We start from the raw sequence: 21,988 nt of genomic DNA on the forward strand, positions 1-21,988 counted from the left end.
CTAACCACCTCTATCTAGAGAGTGTGTACAACAAAAACACCCCCAAACAACCCAGACTTCTATGTGTGCTCATCTTCCAACAAGGATCTGGAAAAGGAAGAGCACAACAGAGGTGACAATGATGAAGAAACACTGTAGGACAGTGGAGCGGACAAGAAGAAGCAGCATGGGCCAGGCTCTTCCTAATCAAAGTCACCGACTCAACAGGGCACCTCTCCTTTGCTCTCCTCTCCTTCCTCCCTTCCCTCCAGAGCCTTGGGAATACATGGCTGCACCACCCCTACAAGTAGCAACACCCTCCACCCTGCCAAGCCCCACGAGATTCCCTGAGGACTCTCCCTCACCTGCCACTGTTCTCCCTTTCCCTGCACCTGTCCAATTCCAAAACTGAAATCAAGATAAGTGAGCCTGACGCTGATAAGATAACAAAAAGGCCGTGGGCCAGGAGGAAAGTAGGGGACAAGAATGCCAGATGCCTGCCTGGCACATCCAATGGAACTGGGCCCTTGCAACAATGTTTCTCCAGAACTAGAAAGAGTCTGGCTGTTCCTGCTTTGCTCATAGAGCCCTTTCTCCAGAACACGCAGACAAGGAACACAGGAAGTTGCTTTCTTTCTATTCTTTTAATTTTTCTTTTCTTGGCTTTTTAGGGCCGCACTGGTGGTATACAGAAGTTCCCAGGCTAGGGGTCAAATCTGAGCTACAGTTGCCGGCCTATACCACAGCCACATCAACTCAGGATCCAAAGAATGTCTGCGACCTACACCACAGCTCACAGCAGTGCGGGATCCTTAACCTACCAAGCGAGGCTAGGGATCGAACCAGTGTCCTCATGGATGCTAGTCAGATTCGTTTTCGCTGAGCCATGACAGGAACTCTGGAAGTTGTTTTCTTAAGTTTCTCTGATCATGGCCATGACAACTAAGGGCACAGCAAATTATATGTATATGTAAATATTTAAAACAAAAAAGTATGAAAACTCCTTACTTTATATTATGAATGTGTCCACCATTATCTGTCCTCTGGCTTCAATGAACATGCCAAGGAGCAAATGAGCACAGTAACGGAAGAAGAAATGGACACAAGTGATCCATCCAAGGGTTAATTCCAAATCTTTCCTGGAAGGCCAGGCAGTAAGGACCAGGAAAAAGGGACCGACTGGCTCCAAATACAAAGCAGAGTGCAAAATGCTCCGTCAGGATGTCGGAGGCACCCCCAAGTGCTCAGGCTCAATGAGCCAACCTGCTCTCACTGAAAAGGGCAGAAATGGGCTTGGGCATCAGAGATTCTTTGTAGGCAAGTGAAAAGCACTGCTTTAAGCCCCGTGAAGAAAAAGTAGTGAGTGAAAGGCAGCTGCTTAAGGGTATCTTTGAAAACACACCCAGGCCTGAGCAGGGCAGCTCAGGAACCCCACGCCTCTCAGGCTCCACCTCCATGCCTCCCTGGATGTCGCCCTTCCTGCAGGAAGCAAGACCCATGCTGATATGACAGGAGGCTTTTGATAGCACTCCCTGTGAAGGCACTGAGACTATCAGCAGTGTTCCAGGCAGCCCGAGGGGTGGCTCTGCACAGACCTGCTAAGGCCTCCTACCCAGGACCTTCCGAGCCGCCTGTAGTGGGGAGGAGTCCATCGGACCCGGTATTGCCTCTGGAGATGGTCCATCACCCTGGAGATAGCTGGGGCTCAGGAGCCTCGTCCAGGGGTGAGTTTGGGGGAAAACTGGCAGAGATGCCAAAGCTTCGGAGGGGAAACAGTAAAAGCTTCAAAGTTCAACCAGCCCTTAGATTAGGTCCAATTTCTTCATTCTTTGGCTTTTCTGTAGAAATAGTAAAGGAGCAAAGAAAAAAAAAACACCCTTGGTTAGCTCAGGGAGGAAGGGCAGTACTTGATCTCCTGTTAGAAGCTTTTGAAAAGATACTCATAACTACGCTAACATGCAGAACCACAGGAGTATTTCATCATTGGATCAAATAACTTTCACAAAGCCAGTGTGCCACTGTTTTTGTATGATTTACCAATTTTCAAAAAATATAACACAAGAGTTAGAAAGAAAAGAGAGTTAAAAACTCTTAACACGTACCCTAGCATTCTTTTAAGGGCAAACCAGGAACAAGAATTAAAGTCATCCTGTATTATTAGAACAAGTCACAGGAAATGGGTCAGCTCTTTAGGACAAGAGGAAAATTGCATTTGCCATCTGCAGAAAGAACCTGTAATATAATGAAGGAGCTCTGAAAATCGTAGGTCCTAAAATATCAATTCACATGGCAAGATAATATCATTGCGTCTTTACCTTAAAAAATAAACAAACCCAAAAACCCACTCAGACTGACTGATTATAACAAAAGCAAAGGCTGCTGCTAATGCCACCCTCTCTATCTGGATAGAAACACAGTTAGAAAGAGATATTTTAAGGCTCTCAAGTAACTGAGAGGAGGACTTTCAAATCATTAAATGCGGAAGATGGGCTATTACCCAACACAGGCCCACAGCACCTACTCCCCTTGTAGCAAACACACTGCACCCTATTTTGAAACCCAGTGGCCTGTGATAGATTATCCAGCACTGGATTGCTAGCTTTCTGCTGGTGACCATGAACCAATCTCAAGTCCCTGCCCTCTGGAAAAAGAAGGCGAATTTTACGTTTTGTTTAACAACGTATTTTGTTTTGCAGACCACAGTGTTGCTACAGAAAGTCAGCCATTCCAAAAGGCACATTCCCAAGTGTCTTTCTTTTAATGCATTAAAGCAATCTACTTCCCCTCTCACCAGCTCATAGCCACATGATGTTTGCTATAAGCACCAACTTGAAAGTTCCCTAAATCTTAAAGAAATACACACACCAGAGAATCTAAGGAACCCTTCCTAGAATTTGGTAAAGGAAGCTATGACAAGAGAGTAAATGTGTGGGTGGGAGTCCACGGAAGGATCTTTTGGGGGCCTGTGGCAAAGAGGTGGAAGAATGAATAAATGGGTAAGTGAGATACTGAAGCATTTCTCTCTAGAAACGACCGGTCAGCAGTCACAAGGAAATTCATGGAAGATGCCACCAATCACCCCACTTGTCTCTTCACCAAAAAGAAACATAAAAAACAAACAATAAAAGTTTAAAAGATAAAAAAAGTTGTCTGTTTTCTTTTCACAGCGGCACGTGAGGCATATGGAAGTTACCACACTAGGGGTTAAATTGGAGGTGCAGCTGCCGGCCTACAGTCTACGCCACCACGGCCACAGCAACTGCAGATTCAAGTCAGGTGTGTGACCTATACTGCAGTTCACAGCAGCACCAGATCCTTAACCCACTGATCTAGGCCAGGGATCAAATCCGCATCCTTATGGATACTAGTCAGGCTCGCTACCGCTGAGCCACAATGGGAACTCCTGAAAAAAGTTTTTAAAACATAAAAACGAAGCAAAATAAAAATTCTTTTTCAATTTCAATTTTTTTACTAAGTGATCATGATCAAAAAAAAAAGTCAAATTCTGGAAAAAGGCAATTAATTCGTGAATTTCAGTTCTCCAAAGGGGGGTAAAAAAAAACATGAGGCTACCTACCTTTTAGAAAAAACATGAGTATGTTTCTAAACATCACTATCACTTCCTGCAACAGAGCCAAAAAGTCTCACTCCAGCTCTTTTTCTCTAATTTGTGGATCAATTATTGTTCCCTCTGTGAGGTTTCAGAAATATAATGGCATTAATAACATTCTGGTTCCCAACCGCACCACAATCCATTACACACTTCCTTGAAACAACTATTTTGTTTCCAGAGCAGTCAAATTGCTCACAATCCAAAATTAATCCTGTAATAAAGGTGTGTGGAATTTTCAAATTTCAAAGGACTTGGATGTGTAAATTTTCCATTCAAACTGCTAGATAAACTGCTTTTGACTTTTCAACCCAAAACAATTATGAGAATGTTCAACTGAATCAGTCTCCTGAGCCAATGAATGAGAAGCACAGGTGGAGACAATGACAACTTCGCCTTTAAAGCCAAATTTCTTTTACAGCGCCCCCGGGGGTCCACGAAACACAAAGAGGAGTGATAAGCCAAGGACAAATCAATAACATCCATTAAAAGAAAGCAAGATGTTTTAATTCACCCCCTCCAACTGCTCCACTTTCTTTGGGGATCCCAGCTGTCCACCCTGCCCCCATCCTCCTACCCCTACAAAGCCCGAATTACCGAGTCCCAAGTTACCAACAATGACTGTACACCAAGCTAGACAAGGTGCATCACTGAGCAGCAAAAAAAACAAGGGCACTATCTTTGCCCTCATGCAGCTTCCAATTTAGTTACAAACACAAGTCATTAACAGTTTTCCATTAGCTGAAGGCAAAAAATGATATGCTTGCTCCAAGGAAATAACATACATACATAAAACTCAGGAGTTCAAATTCTCAAGACCATTTGCTTGTCCCAGGTGTGTAATCCTGGGAAAGCTTCTAGAATGGCCTTCAGATTATGGTGTCTTTTTCTTTGTATTAAGAGCCAATAGAAAGGCCAAAGCCAGGAAGGATAAGACTCAGAACTAGTCCGGCAGAGGGGAGTTAATTGTGAGATGACAAGAACTTTGAAAAGTGCTTGCCAGCCTTCTCTGATGGCAAACAAGAAACTAGGAGTGTCTTGTGTAGCACATTATTTTACACACAGTAGGTGCTTAATATGTGTTCTTATGACCAGAATTCTGTATGCAACTATTCTTTTTTATGGTATGCCCGATAAAAAAAGATAAAATTTAGAAGAAATATTTGTTTTTTAAAAACTGTCAAGTGTTTGTTGAATGGATATCTGAATATTTTTTTTTTTTTTTTTTTTTTTTTTTTTTTTTTTTTTTTTTTTTTTTGTTTTTTGGCCTCGCATATTTAGCTAGGTCAATGGAGCTGTAGCACCTACGCAGAACAGCAAACGGATCCACCGCTGCAACTACACCACACTCACCAACGCGATCGTTACCACTGACAACAACGAACCGCAATCATGTTTAGTCGATTGTTAACACTGCGCATGAATCTGAAATATCTTGATAAGTTTATTTTTAAATAGTACTGATTTTGTTCTTAAAACTGAAACATGAGGCTTTTAACAAAATAGTCTGCACTGGTTTCAGAAGTTATGGCTAGGTATAAAGGTCAACCCCAGAGCTATTTAGCAAATTCAGTTTTTGGTTCTCGGCACTGCAACATGGATGTTTATTTTGCTTGTAAAACCCAGATTCATGACCATCTAGGATTTATGAACTCAACTGTGACAACATGTTTAGGTCCTTTTTCCCTTTTTACACGTTAGATGAGAAATCAGATTTTTTTACGTATCAGTAGCAATTCATAGGTGATTGTCGAACAACTTCCTATAATTTTATTAGTAACAGCTGTTCACACAAAATAGTGGTCGGGTCTGAGAATAGCTCTTTCTTTAATGTTATTCCATTCGACAGAGCAAGAGAAAGCATTCACTGTTTACGGTAGCCAGTTATTGCCACAGATTTAATTACCAACAATCACACATTTTACCTTCTATTGCTATTTCACACTTTCCTAGGATTAATTCTGCAGAGATCTTAACATTGCCTACAAGCCATTATAAAAGTTTCTCTCTGAAAAAAAAAATGTCACTGGCCTCCCCCTTCAACCAGAAAATTAGACTTTAAACTCGTTGCTACAAATACTTGTATTTCCCTCAACCCAAAACACAGAGTCAGGAGAAAACAGATTCTCTCCACCTCCTCAGGGAGAAAGCAATCCTAACCTTCTTAAAATGGCTTCTCTCTCTTCTAAGATGTACCCTTTGAGCTCCCAATTTTTCCTCTACGACACCCAATCCACACTTCCATTAATTTCAACAGAACTAACAGCCTTCCCTTAGAGAAAAACTAACACAAATCCTGGAATCAGAATCATCCTCGGCAAAGCTTGTTCATTTCTTTTCAAGTATAAGTTTGCCTGGATCATGAAGAAAAATGTGTTCCTTTTCTCTGCTAAGTTTAGCATAGCACGCAGCCTCACAACTCCAAAAGCTGTTTCAGGTTCTTAGAAATTCATCCGTAATAAAAATCATAACTGTATTTAATAGGCATCTCTGAAAACTGAACATAAGCCATCTCTTACAAAGTACAGCTGGGTTGTTTGATTTTTTTAAATGCAAAAGGCTATAAAATTTATTTATAATTAACAAAATGGCTACTAACTTACTCTTCTGGTTCTCCTTTCTAACCCCCCAAAAAATATTTGAATAGATATATTCGAGATAACCTCACTGCTCACTGGGTTTTAATTTGTGCCCCAAATTCCTATATGAAGAAATAATACATAAGCACGAGACTGATGGTTATATGGCAGATCTAGACAATGAATTTACGTGATTCAATGCAAAAATCTGAAGGCTTTGCGATACCATCAGAGTTAGAGTTTTGATGTTTATGAGCAATGTTCCCACTTCACTCTTCAGATTCAAAGTATAAAGACCTTGTTTCCCCCCCCCCAAAAAAAAAAGAAAGAAAAAAAGAGGAAATGCATCCAAACAAATCTTGACATTTAGAAACATATTCAACCCTTGAAAGCTAAAAGGGTAGCAAAAAAATAAAACGGGATAGTCTTAAAGGAGCCTCATAAACACCATATTATGGTATTCCAGGGAGATTTCTGTTATTAGGGCGGCTTAGAAGGAAGCCTTCATTCTGCGATTCTGAGTAGCCATCCTAGACAGCCACTAAGCTCTAGGTTAACTCAGGCAATCCACATCCCCATTCTCTGCCCTGTAAACTCCACAGAGGGGTCGTGGGGTAGATGATTTTATCCAGATCTGCATGAATGAACTCTCTACACAGTCTAAATTTGTCAGAGCATACCCAGCCTTCCAGGTGTCTTCTTGCTCTGTAACTGCTCAGTTTTCAGGACAAATGTATAGCACTCCAATTGAAAACGTTCTTTTTGCAATTCCTAAAATTTAATCATGCCGTTCTCCTCGTGTAATTACACATAGGTAAATCATAAAAATCTGTTCAGTCACCACCTGTCCTCTAGAGAATTTAAAAATTCACTCTGATGAGGGTATCATCGAGAAAAAGTATATGGCAAAAAGACGACAGGGTTAAATTAGCTTCTACACGAAAAAAAGTAATCAAGATATGGTATGGTTTCTTCCTTTTTGTTCCTTTAAACTTTCATATTTTAAGCATGACTGTTATCATTCCCAAATGCACCCAGCACAGAACTGTAGTACACTGTTCAATAAGTGATGTAACGTATTACATTAACACTTCCCGTCCTGGAATGCATTTGTATTCTACTGGCTCAAAGAATTACACTCAATTTCTTTTAAAAAGATCATCATTTCCTCTCCCACAGAATAATAACATTACATACCCTGTCTCTATAATGTATTCATTGTTTTACGGTCCCAATTTCTACAGTTTTAAATAAGTTTACTCATTCAACAAATACTTACTGAGCATTCTATATTAGAGATTGTGCTAGAAGCTGGGATGTAATAGTGAGCAATATGAAAATAGTCTCTACCTTTCTAAGCTTCCAGTGGAGAAAGGAAGAAAATCTCCAATCACATATGTAATTCAGCTAGAAGCACAAGAACATGTATTTCTTCATCTAAACTGGCCTAAACTCTGCCTCTTCAATGGGTAGAATCCAATCAATAAAAAAAGGTCTACTAAATCCTATTTGATGATTAAGATCTGAAGAGTACATTTCAAAAACATGTAAAATAAAAACAAGTTAGTGGGGAAAAAAATCTATCTTCAAGGATCTGAAAACAATTTTTTTTAACATGAATGTCATTGACCGGAAGCAGGAATTCAATGCCACTTGTTTTATATGAACTTAAAGACATATTAAATAGTGTGACTTATGTACTACCAATAGAAATATTTTAGTTAATATTCACAAATATTAATTAATGGAAACATGTACACTATGTCTAGGAAGTACATAAAAACTTCATGTTAAAATATTCTTTTGCATATCTATGTAGAATACAAACACATCTTTCTTTGAGGTGTCTAAGAACATAATAATATAAATTAATTCAGAGAATGAATAAAGAAAACAACAATTCGGAGTTCCTGTCGTGGCGCAGTGGTTAACGAATCCGACTAGGAACCATGAGGTTGCGGGTTCGGTCCCTGCCCTTGCTCAGTGGGTTAACGATCCGGCGTTGCCGTGAGCTGTGGTGTAGGCTGCAGACGCGGCTCGGATCCTGCGTGGCTGTGGCTGTGGTGTAGGCCGGTGGCTACAGCTCCGATTGGACCCCTAGCCCGGGAACCTCCATATGCCGCAGGAGCGGCCCAAGAAATAGCAACAACAACAAAAATTAAAAAAAAAAAAAAAAAAGAAAAGAAAACAACAATTCAAAATATGATATTTTATGGTAGTAGGTTTCTGGGTTCATTTTTTAAAAAGAATAAAAATCAAAATATAGAGCACTATAGAATTTGGAACACAGTGGCATAAATGCTGGATACATATCAAGACAGCCCAAGTTTTACTGCCATGCTTTCATCCAAGCAGGTAACCACTATTTTCTCTTTCTAATTTCTCCAATTATTAATATATAAAACTGACTAATTATGTGAACAAATGCAAGGGGCCCCTGCCAAATAAATCCATTAAAATGGCGTCATGCTTTGAACTAAAATTTTGAAGATAATTTTACACTGAATTTCATTTAAACAAAAGGGCGACTCCTCAATTTAAATGAAGTAGTTAAAAATATTGGTAAAGCTTTGGAGAGGTTTTATGAATGAAGGTTTGGTGCACTTATCAAAGCAGCACATCAGTAGTTCCTCAAAGGGAACCCCTTCCCAGGACCTTCCCCCGGTTCAAATCATTCATCACTTCTCTCCTAGACTCAAGGAAACGTGAAATCACATGCATACACACACACAAACCTACATTTAGTATATAACTCTGACAATGTAAATAGTGTAGGTTCTGCAGTAGTTATGTTACAAAAGCAACATACCTAGACATGAACACGTATATTATTTATTTCTTGTAAATAACAGAAAGCTGTATGCTTTTTAAATGCTACTAATAAATGTAGGTGCTAGATGGATGTCCTTTTTTTTTAACCACTTCTACTAGGCCATATTAGGGAGCTGAGGTGGGGCTGTATTAAATCCTACTCAAAAGATCTAATGGGGGGGAGTTCTTCACACTACTACTTCAAGAGTAAAACTATTTTAATTTTTTCCTCATAAAATTATCTCCAAGTTCAATACTTAAAGCACAATATGTCACTTAAATACACAGTATATATGTAAGTAAGCATCCATCTATGGGTATTTCCCCCAAAGCCCTCCTCCTATTCAAACCTAGGCTCTCAGACAAACCCCTGAGCTCTAACTCATAGCTGTTAGGAACCCACATTTCAGCAATGGGGTAGGCTTGAGACCTCAAACGCCCTATTCACAGCTGAACAGAAACAAATAAAGACAGTAAACAGGGCAAAAGAAAAACCATTCTAAAGTCACACATGCTTTTCCCCTTAATCATACACTTAACCAACTCTATACATTTCTCTTGCCCTGTCTTCTCATTCTTGAGAATACAGAAAACAATCAACTACACCTTTTCAGCCATTAGAAGTAGCTCAAAATGAGAATAAAACTAAAAATAAAAAGACCTTCCTTTTCCAATTGCAGTTTTTCCCCTTCCCTGGCTTCATTCCCTAAAGCCCACCCCTTTTATCCAGGGTTTGCCTTCTGTTCCTTAAAAACATGTGCACATTTATCTAATCTCATTTTCAAAATGAAGACATTAAACATGTCATGTGAATTAACCATTTGTAACTATTTGTCATCATTATATTTTGTTCCTTCTTGTAAATAATCCAGTACATAAGCAGTTCCTTCCCAAAGGCAATTGGTTCCTTGAACCAGGAGATGGAATGCTCAAGATAAGAAAGAAAATGCATGCTTCTCAAATCAGAATTGACAATATAATATTCTTTTCTCCCAGAAATGTCTGAGAAACATATTTATTATACACGCAAATATCCACAACACAAGTAGAGACATTTTTCAGGCCTGTTACTGCAAAGCTGTTTGTTCTTCCTACCACAATAGCTCAGAGTTATGTCGCCCTGATTTGTATGTGAACGTTGATTCTGAACATTCTCTCAGAGATAATAATCAATAAAATTCCTAGACGAGAAATGGTATTTTCTTGCTAACTTAGTGTTAGGACAAAATGATGGGTTATTTTTTAGAAATTAAAGAGAAATTTTTGCTGTTCACTTCCCGTTTTCCTTCTAGCCCAGATTCCAAAGATATTAAAATCCTGTCCGTTTTAAACAAAAGGTTTCTATTTGTTTCCATGGGAGTAATTGAGAGGCTGTACTGGCTTTCAGTAGTAACTACTGTGAATTCAGGCCTACATCTGGGTTGCCTCATTAAACAAAAGATACCCGTCGCTGTCAACAACCACATCGCACAATCTCCTATATCCCCTCATCTTTATCTGAAAAGAATGGTGGAGAAACATTCCTGTCACCATAAAGAAACTCTTCTGGGTCCCTCCTTTTGGTGGTCTGGTGCACTCGTGTGACACATCTGGGCTTGCCTCCCCGCCTCCCCCCGCCCCAATACATAAGCCCCTTTCTTCGAAGAGCCAACCACTGGGCTCCCTCAACATCACTCCTTGGAGAATCCAGCCGCGAGTGTGCCCACCGTTCCACCATTCCCTCTCGACCCCCAAAGCACTGACAATGGCTGCAAACAGGCTACCCCACTGCACGCCATCCCACAACGTGCCCTGGCTCCGCTCGTCACCCTGGGGCCACACACACACAGCTCCCCAACTCCACCACCCCACCGGGCGCCAGGGCCACGACACTGGAAGTTCAATCCTTCAGCCCACCACCCCACCACCGTGCCTCTCCCCGAAGCAATCTGCTAGGTAGCAGATGCACCGCAGATAAACGCGCATCGCGAGTGCACAGCCCTCAGGGATACCAAAAGGCACACGCCAAGGCCCTGGGCAGGGCAGCCCCTACCCTTCTGCGCGCGCGCGCGGGCGTGTGCGCGCCCGCGCGAGTGCGGGAAGTGTCCGGGGGCGCGCCCGGGGAGGGCCGGAGCGAGCCGCAGGCGCCCGGGGGCGGGGGCCGCGGTCCCGGGGCCTGAGGGTGGCGGGCAGGGGGCACAGAGGCCCGGCGGGAGGGCCCGCGGCGGCCAGCCCAGGCAGTACTCACCGAGCAGCAGCAACTTGAGCTCTCGGCGGGCGTCCCGCTTGTCCCTGCGGAGCTGCCGCTCAATCTCGTCGTTGATCCTCCGGGCTTCCTTGGCCTCCTCGCTCAGGCAGCACGCCATGATGGACTCCAGAGTCATTCTTCCAAAGTGCCTCCGCTGCAGCCCCGCCGGCACCCCCTGCTCAACAAGCGCGCACACACACCCTCCCGCCCTCGCTCCCCCGAGGCAGCGGTGGCCGCCGAGCCCCCGCCGCCCGGGCGCGCGTCCTGGACGAGCTCGGGGAACCGCCGCGGGGTCCGCGGCGAGGGCCGGGGCCACCAGGTGGGCCGGGGGTGCGGCGGGAGCGTGCGGCTCGGGCTGCCGGGAGGAGCGAGGCGGGCGCGGGAGGCGGCCGCGGGCGCTGGCTCGGGGGGCGCGCTAGGGAAGGCCGCCGCGCCCGGCCTCGCTCAGACGCCCGCGCCTCCTTCCCCGGGAATGGGCGGCCCGCCTCGCCCCCCGCGCCGCCGCCGCCGCCGCCGAGGCTCCCCTAAGCCGTGCGCCCGGCGGCGAGAGCACATCCACCGGGGCGTCCCCGCAGCGAGCGGCCGCCGACGGCTCCCCACGCCTGGCGCGCCTGCTCCTCACCGCTGCCTGACACGGCTCCCGGGTGCCCTCGGCCCTGCCCGCGCCCACCGCCCGGCTCGCGCGCAAACCCGGCTAGCCGGCCCGCCCGGCCGCCGCGCGCTCCTCCGCCTCCGCCTCCGCCCCCGCCAGACGCCCACCCCCGGCCTCGATTGCCAGGCGCGGAGCTGCTGCTCAGTGCTCGCCCTCCCCCTCGCCACACACACACATTTTCTTCTTCTCTGAACTAGAGCACAGATCCGGGAGGGAGGCGGCGGCGGCGGCGGCAAGAGGAGGAGGAGGGAGGGAGTGGGCGCGGGAGGAGGGGAGCGGGAGGCGGTGCCTCCCGGCCCCTCCTGGAAGGCTTTCCTGGGCTCGCAGCCGACACGGCGCGCCTCCCAGTGCGGCTCTCGCCTCGCTCGCGCCGCTCGGCGGCTGCACCGGGCCCCTCGGACTCTGCGGGCGCCTCCCGCTCCCGCGCCCGGGGTCTGGCCCGCGGGCTCAGCGATCAAGGCAGTCCCTGGCGGGGGGGCGGGGCCGGGTCGCCGAGGCGCAGCCCGGGCCGCCGCCAACCTGCAGCTGCCGGCCGACCGCCCGGGCGTGGTAAAACGGGAATATGGCGGCCTCCGCCCGCCTTCTGCCCACCGGCCCCGGAACGCGGCGGCGGCCCCACCGGGAAGGCGCGGGACTCAGCCCAGCGAGCCCCGTGCACCGGCCGGCGCTGTGAACACCCGGCCGCACTCTGAAGGTGCCCGCGGCGCTCGCGTCCCCCGCCCGCAGATCCGCTTTGCCGGGCGGCTCTTCGCCCAGTTCACTGTTCTCTCCAGTTCCTATTTCTAAAACGCCATTTGGTTAGAAAGTATCTCGCGTCACCTCAGACCCCCAGTTCAATCACAGAAAATAAAATACATTCAATCTTGGAGTGCTACTGGAGGAAAGAAGGAATTGTCACTGGCTCTTGGAGAGGGACGGGGAAGATTAATAGGAGAAACATTCCACGAAGTTACTGGAGATAGAAATCTAAATCTTGAATAAAAAAGTGAAGCAGCCCAATTTCCAAGAGCCTCTTGATACTGTACAACTTTTCAAGCCATTGAAGTTGGTTTTGTTTTGTTTTTGACAAGCTCTCCTCTTGTTTTTTAAAAAGGCACGCGATATTGAACAGCCAATTGATCGAATTTACCATTCTAGGTCGAGATGGTCTTATACCGTCTGGGAAAATGCAAAATAATGTGAAATAAAAGAAAAAGAAAAAAGTGAGAAAATCAGGATCGCTCCAGCAAAATTCCATTCTAGTATTTTGTTTTTCCACTTTTAATTGAGGCAGTTTACTTCCAAATGTTATTTGCTTATTTTGTTGTAACATATGACTGATAAATGGCCAAAAAAAAAAAAAACCTCCTTGCTTTTTCAGATTCTATTGCTATAGGAGGTGAAATCATTCTGCTTTCTGCGGAAATGGAGCTGGAGGTACTGAAAGTAAACTGCATCTTAAGAAGAGAATCCCTTTTTCACACTATATGTTTACTTTGAGATGTCTCCAGTGCAACCCGCTGACCCAGAATGTAAAGTAAAGGCATGACTCTACTATTGCTACAGGTCAAGAGCGCATATAGGATTCTTGGATGACAGGTGTGTGACTTCCTTGTTTCATTTGCCATTACCTCTACTGATTCACCCGCCAGGACTTAGATCAAATGAGTCATCCAGACCTAAGATCTGTATTTTAGACTCCCCTTTTAAAGGATATTTGGCCTAGAAAATGCAGTTATCCCTTAGTTAAATTCAAGGATGCAGAACCTGCAGATAAGGAGAACTGATGGTAATTAAATTTCACCTTGGCCAGGAGAGCAGAAAGGACAAACCTCATCCCTTTTATGGGAATGCTGTGAAATTAAAATTTAAAATTAAGTGACTAATGAAATCAAAAATTGAAATTCGATATGCCAAACTGTAAGTGGCTTCAAGGGAAAAATTCAGTTACAAGTTTGCATTCTCTAATATATGTGTGTACATAAGTTTCAGAAAGATACAAAACATCAGAAAAGTCAAATGACAGGAAGCTTCAAGTGTCTGGTTTTCTAGCCAAGGATCCTCTGAGATTTTTGAAAATTTCTCCCAAACTGTACTATCAAGCTATCAGTTTTGACTGAACGGACCTATTTTTTGATGACTTTAATTGTTTCAACACATTATAGAACAATAAAAATCTGTTTTGTCAGCCCTTTATGCCTAGCATCAGGGACACTCTTTTAACTATTTGAATGGATTAGACAAATCATTAGGACAATTAGGACATTAGGACAATTAGGAGAATGTTCCTCCACATACTGGGAAGAAATCAGGAAGTAAGGAAAACCAACACTCTGTGGTGATAAAGTCATGTATGAGTGTCAATAAACAGGAATATTCAATTCTGAGCCTAGATCTAGTCAGAAACTTTTGCACATGTATCTGGAAGGCATTTGCCAAGCAAATATCTAGGGAACAAAATCCACCTAGAAAGTCCTGAAATCCACCTAGAAAGTTGTTGACCATAATCTAGAAGGAAATATGCTAAAATATGCAACTAAATGTGGATCATGTTACAAAGTTCCAGTTCATTAAATCAACAAACATGAATTCACTGCCTTCCGTATGTAAATAACTAAGATGAAAGTACAGGAAGAGAGGAGTTTCTGTTGTGGCTCAGCAGGTTAAGAACAGGACATAGTCTCTGGAAGGATGCAGATTCTATCCCTGACCTTGCTCAGTGGGTTTAAGGATCTGTGTTGCTGCAAGCTGCAATGTAGGTTGTAGGATTCAACTCCTAGCCCAGGAACTTCCATGTGCTGTGGGTGGGGCTGTAAGAAGAAAAAAAAAGTGCAGGAAAAGAGGTAGTAAGATGAACAAAATAAGGTCCTTGCCCTCAATAGACTTAAAGTCTTAGGGCATTAAGAGGCTCTGAACAGCTATAATCAAAGAAAATGGAATCAATTTGTATTAAAGTTGGAATACAAGTAACAATGTAAAGGTATAAAAAGGAAGGAATAATTCGTCCTGTTAAGGAGAACTGAAGAAGACTTCACAGGAAAGGAGACATTTGCAATGAAAAGGTTTTCAATAAGTATGTATCTACACCACTTAAGAGTAATTTCAGGAGTTCCCGTAGTGGCGCAGTGGTTAACGGATCCGACTGGGAACCATGAGGTTGCGGGTTCGATCCTGGCCTTGCTCTAGTGGGTTGAAGACCTGGCGTTGCTGTGAGCTGTGGTGAAGGTTGCAGACGCAGCTCAGATCCTGCATTGCTGTGGCTCTGGCGTAGGCTGGTGGCTACGGCTCCGATTCGACCTCTAGCCTGGGAACCTCCATATGCTGTGGAAGCGGCCCTAGAAAAGGCAAAAAAAGACCAAAAAAAAAAAAAAAAAAAGAGTAATTTCAAATTACCCCCAAATAGACAGTGATATGATAAGCCATTCTGAGAATTCAAGGGCAATGACTAGATAGCTGAAAAGCTGATCATAAAACCTTGGGAGCAGTGACCACTGGAGGAAGATTAGAAGTCTGTCACCTCTTCCATGGCATTCTACCTCCACTATCATGTCACCCTGTCCTTTGGGTACTGGCAAAGAAAAACAGTCAAAGGCAGAGTTCAGTCTCCAGGAGTGATCCTGAGGCCAAAGAGTGAAAAGACCACAGTCATACCCTTGTAAAAAAGGGTCTGCTGGGGAAAGAAAAGCCTGTACTCCTCCTGTTCCCAGGCTGCTTCATAGCGTGCACTGCACCACTATACTAAATATTTGTCTTTTTCTCTCTCTTCATTTCTCTCTTCCTCTCTCACGAGATTAGGAGCTGCTTAAGAGCAGCTTGTCTTTCATAACTCTTTTCAGTGCACCCAAAAGAATACCTACCAAGTACAGATATTCAGTAAGGGATGAATAAACACATGAATACCAGCACCTACATCAACAACAAACACACTCACAGACCACCTATCCCAGGCAGTGCACTATGCCAGATGCCTGAGGTGTACAAAGCCCTTAAGGGCTTAATAATCTATTTGGGCAGGCAGTCTGCATGCATAAAACAACAAGGTGAAGTGAAATGAGCTTCGCTGGCTGCTAACCTACAGTTTAGAGAATGGATGGCAAAAGGAGTTCAATCCAAGTCACCATGCCAAGCAACCTGAAGGAGTCTGGATAGGCATACAATGGTTATCTGGAAGATCAATTAAAAGTCAGCCTAAAGCATTGCACATCCTACAAGAGCTGGGAAAGAGCTGCTCCATGCAGAACTTGCTTAGCACTGTTGTGTGATCAAAGAATAAAGTGGCTTGCTGGTAGGGAAAGCAGGCCAGCAGGCCCTGGAAGACTCAGAGAGTTATAAATGGCGACACCTAGAGGAAAGTCTTCATAATGACAGAAAATTTAAGTGTGTTTTTTTGGTGAAAAAGGGTTTCGAGGCCAACATTTTGAAGGTGAAAACCCAGGCATAAAATAAAATAACTTCTTCTGAAAGAGAAAATACCCATACTGAAAAGCCATCAAACAGATATTCTAGATGAAGCAGAGTACCTCTGTGACATCTTTCTACTGTCACCCTTAGAAATTCATCCAAGTGATCCTTTGGCTCTAATGAAATATACCTATTTTGTGCTTAAACAAGGTTAGCATTATCACAGGCAACATTGTACCTCACAGCATGAAGGCCCAACAAGGCTGGGCACACATGAAGCTGAGTAAACCAATGTTTCATCTAGAAAAGCCATTTACTAAGGTTTGACAAATGAATGAATGAATGAATATATACTAAAATCAAGTAATGAGACATCAGGTCACCCAAAGTCATGATCAAAATCTTTTGGCATCCAAAGGGTCAACAATGACTTAGCTAGTATAGGAGTTTTCTTCCTGCTCTGGAGTTACTATAAGTTGCAGCCTGGCTTTCCTGGACTCCCACCTAGAAACAGGCTGCAAACTCAGTGGACTCTGAGCTGCAGAAATGTTGCCTTAAACACAACAGTGTTATTGCAAAAATTGAATTAGAAGTTCTTGCTGTGGTGCAGTGGGTTAATGACCAGGCTTGTCTCTAAAGAGGCACTGATTTGATCCCCTGCCCAGCAGTGGGTTAAGGATTCGGTGTTGCCAAAGCTGTGGCATAGGCTGCAGCTCTGCCTCAGATTCAGTTCTTGGCCTGGAAACTTCCACATGCCATGGCGGAGGCCAAAAAAAAAAAAAAAAAAAAAAGGAAGGAAGGAAGAGAAAGAGAAAAAGAAATATTGGATTAGCTGCCAGAATTTAAATATCAAGTGAATCCAGGACCTGTTGTATAGCACAGGAAACTCCACCCAATATTCTGTGAAAATCTATATGGGAAAAGAATCTGAAAAAGAATGGATGTGTGTATATGTATAACTGAGTCACTTTGTTGTATAGCAGAAATTACCACAATATTGTAAATCAACTATACTTCAATTAAAGAAAAAAAACACGCAGAAATCTGGATTTCAGTTACTGGTCAAGATCTGGCAATCCCAGAATCATATTTCCAGATGACAATTTTCCACAACTTGCTTTACTCCCCATTGTTACAAAACCTAAAACAGTTTAAATTCCACATATAGTAATAGGCTTTAGCTGAGGGCATTTTAGGTGAGCCCTGGAAGGTAGTTAGCAGGGTGAGGATTGGATTTTTGGAATTAAGCAGGTAGTTGATAGAAGCAATTGATTTCTGTCCCATTCTTTGTTTCCATATTTTTATATCAAATAATCATTTATCCCATTACAATCATCTCCCTTTGATGACTTCTTATGTAAAGCTCAATAAGGACAGAGATCTTTGTCTATTATGTTCACTCCTGAATCCAGCACCTAAAACAATGCCTGGGATATAATAGATGTTTAATCGACATTTGTTGAATGCATAAAAAAGGGACCCTCCAATCAAAGAGGCCACATATTGGTCACATGGCAGTATGCTTCTTTTTTTTGTTTGTTTTCCCCTTAGCCAGATGGTACCCACCAAGGCTTGGCCCACTCTGCAAAACATTCATACTTTGCTTCAAAATGTTTCCTCAGATGGATTCACCAAAGAAAACTAGCCACACTAGGGAATCAAAAAAGGTGGAGATGAAACATTGTTCAAAACCCAGATGGAAATGTGCATTCATTCCATCTAAATCAACTTTAGGAAAGTTGATATTCCTGTCACAAATTCATTTCCAGTAATGAGCATGTTATATATTGGAGATCATGCCACAATATATAGTCAAAGTTGTTAATTGCTGAATGTGTGATAAATTAATGAAACACAGCACATGTTGATGAAAAATACATAAGTAATTAAAGTATCTGTTGTGCTTCCTTTTTAGTGACTGAAATGGTCTTAATAATAACCTTTCAGTTAGTTACTATCCTGGTAAATTTTTCAATCTGCCATCCTGAATGTTACCAAGATGTAAGAAAGCTAATGGCTTCTTAGTCTTAAATGGGACTAGAAAATATCTCTTCCTGACCACAAATTAGATATCCTTTTTTTTTTCTTTCCCTGCCTATCTCTTAGGCCTACCAAAAATCTGTTTGAACCACAAAAATTTCCAAAGGCCCCTTCCAAATATGTCAGTGTACTTCCCTCTTTCCATCTTATACAAATTCTTTCTTGGGAGACAAATTTTTAAAAATTGAAGTATAGTTGATTTACAATGTTATCTTAGTTTTAGGTGTACATCAAAGCGATTTAGTCATATATATACTTAGAACCTCAGTCTTCAGCCTTCTGTGTTACATACATACACATTACTGTCACTGAGGTACATATTGGGTAAATGAAAGGAAACCGGAACACTTGTTCATATCTCTCTTAATTATTATTATTATTATTTTGTCTTTTTTTTTGCCATTTCTTGGGCCGCTCCCGCGGCATATGGAGATTCCCAGGCTAGGGGTTGAATCAGAGCTGTGCTGCTGGCCTATGCCAGAGCCACAGCAACACGGGATCCATGCCGCATCCGCAAACTACATCACAGCTCATGGCAATGCCGGATCCTTAACCCACTGAGTGAGGCCAGGGATTGAACCCGCAACCTCATGGTTCCTTGTTGTGTTCGTTAACCACTGAGCCATGACGGGAACTCCTTATTAGTTTTTTTAAAGTGAATCATTTACTGTATTTTTATAGCAGGAGGGAGAAAAAGTGTTAAAACAGTTTTATATATTTTTTTCAAATTTTTTTCCATTATAGATTATTAAAACATATTAAATTATGTTCTCTAGGCTATGCAGAAGGTCCTTGTTTATCTATTTTATATATAGTAATGTGTATCTGTTAATCACAAACTCCTAATTTGTTCCTCCCCTGCCTCTTCCCTTTTGTAACCATAAATTTGTTTTCTATGTATGTGAGCCTATTTCTGTTTTGTAAATAAGTTCATTTGTATATTTTAGATTCCACATACAAGAGGTATTATATGATTTTTGTCTTTGTCTGACTTTCTTTACTAAGTATGATAATCTCTAGATCCATTCATGTTGCTACAAATGGCATTATTTCATTCTTTTTTATAGCCGAGTAATATTCCATTTTATGTGTGTGTATACATCTTCTATGTCTTGGCTATTGTAAATAGTGCTGCAGTGAACACTGGGTGCATGTATCCTTTCAAAGTATGGTTTTATTTGGGTATATGCCCAGGAGTGGGATTGCTAGATCATATGGTAACTCTATTTTTAGTTTTTTAAGGAACCTCAATTTTGTTCTCTCCAGTGGCTGCACCAATTTACATTCCCACTGACAGTGTAGGAAGATTCCTTTTTCTTCACAACCTCTAAGTATTTGTTATTTGTAGACTTTTTCATCATGTCTGTTCTGACTGGTATGAGGTGATAGATACCTCACTGTAGTTTTGATTTACATTTCTCCAATAATTAGAGATCTTGAGCATCTTTTCATGTGATTGTTGGCCATCTGTATGTCTTCTTTAGAGAAATGTCTACTTGGGTTTTCTGCCCATTTTTTTAGTGGGTTGTTTTAATTGTTTGATATTAAGCTGTATGAGCTGTTTGAACATTTGGGAAATTAAGCCCTTATTGGTAGCATCATTTGCAAATATTTTCTGCCATTCCACAGGTTATCTTTTCATTTTGTTTATGGTTTCTTTGCTGTGAAAAAGCTTATAAGTTTAATTAGGTCCTATCTGTTTATTTCTATTTTTATTTCCACTACTCTGGGAGTTGGATCCAAAAAGATACTGCTGCAGTGTATATCAAAGAGTGCTCTGTGTATGTTTTCCTACATGATTTTTATAATATCTGGTCTTACATTTAGGTCTTTAATCCATTTTGAGTTTATTTTTGTGTATGGTGTTAGACAATGTTCTACTTTCATTCTTTTAGATGTAGCGGTCCTGTGACAATGATTGAAGAGGCTTTCTTTTCTCCATTGTACATTCTTGTCTCCTTTTTCATAGATCAACTGGTCATATGAGTGCATGGGTTTATATCTGGGTTCTCTATCCTGTTACATTGATCAGTGTGTCTGTTTTTGTGCTAGCACTATACTGTTTTGATGACTGTAGCTTTGTAGTATGATCTGAAGTCAGGAAGTGTGATTTCTCCAGCTCCATTACTTCTCAAGATTATCATGGCCTTATATTAATTCTTAAGACCTGACTGGAGAGAGTTCTTTCAACAATATGGAATGGAGCCTAGGTTAGAGTGAAGTGAATGAGGTACTTTTTTTTTCTGTAAGCTCCAGTATGATCCAGTAGAGAACTATTGTTGATCTTCCCCTTATTTAAAATGTTGATAATTTGTGCTTAATGGTTTTTTGTATTAATTTTTTAAGATATTGACTTAAGATATTATTTATCTTGATTACTTAGATTTTTAGTGGTCTCTTAAATTTTGCGTCCAAGACAAATGCCTCACTTGCCTTACCCTGCCCTGGCCCTGATACAGAAGTTATACAAGTTGGTGTACAAGTGGTGAATTTGTCACTTCATGGAAGGAATGAGCAGTAGAGGATTATCTAGTCTTTACAATTTAAAAATAGGCAGGATTTCTGCCTGTGTATCTGGAACAAAAAACTGGGTTAAAAAGCCATTGATGGAGTTCCCATTGTGGCTCGGGGAAACAAATCCAACTAGCAACCATGAGGTTGTAGGTTTGATCCCTGGCCTCACTCAGTGGGTTAAGAATCGGGCATTGCCATGAGCTGTGGTGTAGGTCACAGAGGCGATTCAGATCTGGTGCTGCTGTGGCTATAGTGTAGGCCAGCAACTACAGATCCAATTCAACTGCTAGCCTGGGAACCTCCATATGCTGTGCATGTGGCCCTAAAAAGACAAATAAACAAATAAATAATAAACAAAGATAATACAAATGAATCTGTATATAAAATAGAAATAGACTCACAGACATAGAAAACAAAGTTATGATCAGCAACGGGAAAGGGGAGGAGGGACAAATTAGGCATATGGCATTAACAGGTACAAATTACTATTTGTAAAATAAAGAAGCAAAAAGGATTTACTATAGAATAGCACAGAGAACTATAGACATTATCTTATAATTACCTATAATTGAAAAGTAACGTGAAAGCTACATATATATTTTCAGATATATATATATATCTGAATCACTTTGATATATACCCCAAAGCTAATAAAACATTGTAAATCAACCATAAGAATAAAAGAGAAAAAAGTTGTAGAATGAAAAATAAAATTATGGGATTGGTTTGGGGTCAAAATACTTGTGATTTTTGTCTAAATTTAATCTTTCTTCATCATTATAAACTACTCTGAGGCTTTAATAATTTCAGAGATTTTTATAGACCTATGCATTTACCTAATCACGACAAACACTATTTTAACTGAATAATAAGCCATATAGATACAGCTAAGTATTAAAAAGTTGAAAGCCATTTTATTTTAGGGAATTCAAACAAAAACTATATTCAGTGAAAAAAATCTATTTGGTAGTAATCCAAAATATTCCAGGCTTTAACACAAATCCACCAGATACCTAGTTTGGATACATCTTAAGCTTGTTCTATATGTATTTCAAAAAATTCTTTCTGAAACTGCAAAACATGCTTTTAACTCTTTGCATCTAGGAGTATAGCTTGCCCAAAGCAAATAAAACTTCTACTGGCTAAACCTTCCCTTTCATTCATAATTAATCCGAGGGAAGGATCAGTTCATTTAG

The 21,988-nt window shown here is 42.0% G+C and overlaps 1 protein-coding gene across 1 annotated transcript in view; it reads right to left on the reverse strand.

The window, feature by feature from the left end:
- Window positions 1-11,358, reverse strand: part of GNAQ (G protein subunit alpha q) — a 299,520-nt gene extending 288,162 nt beyond the window's left edge. The window contains exon 1 of the mRNA NM_001038623.1: window positions 11,207-11,358. Within this exon, the coding sequence (NP_001033712.1) occupies window positions 11,207-11,342 (136 nt within the window). The 5' untranslated portion in view covers window positions 11,343-11,358. The remainder of the gene's footprint in view (window positions 1-11,206) is intronic.

This window comes from Sus scrofa, chromosome 1 (genome assembly GCF_000003025.6).
Source record: "Sus scrofa isolate TJ Tabasco breed Duroc chromosome 1, Sscrofa11.1, whole genome shotgun sequence".
NCBI classification, from domain to species: Eukaryota; Metazoa; Chordata; class Mammalia; order Artiodactyla; family Suidae; genus Sus; species Sus scrofa.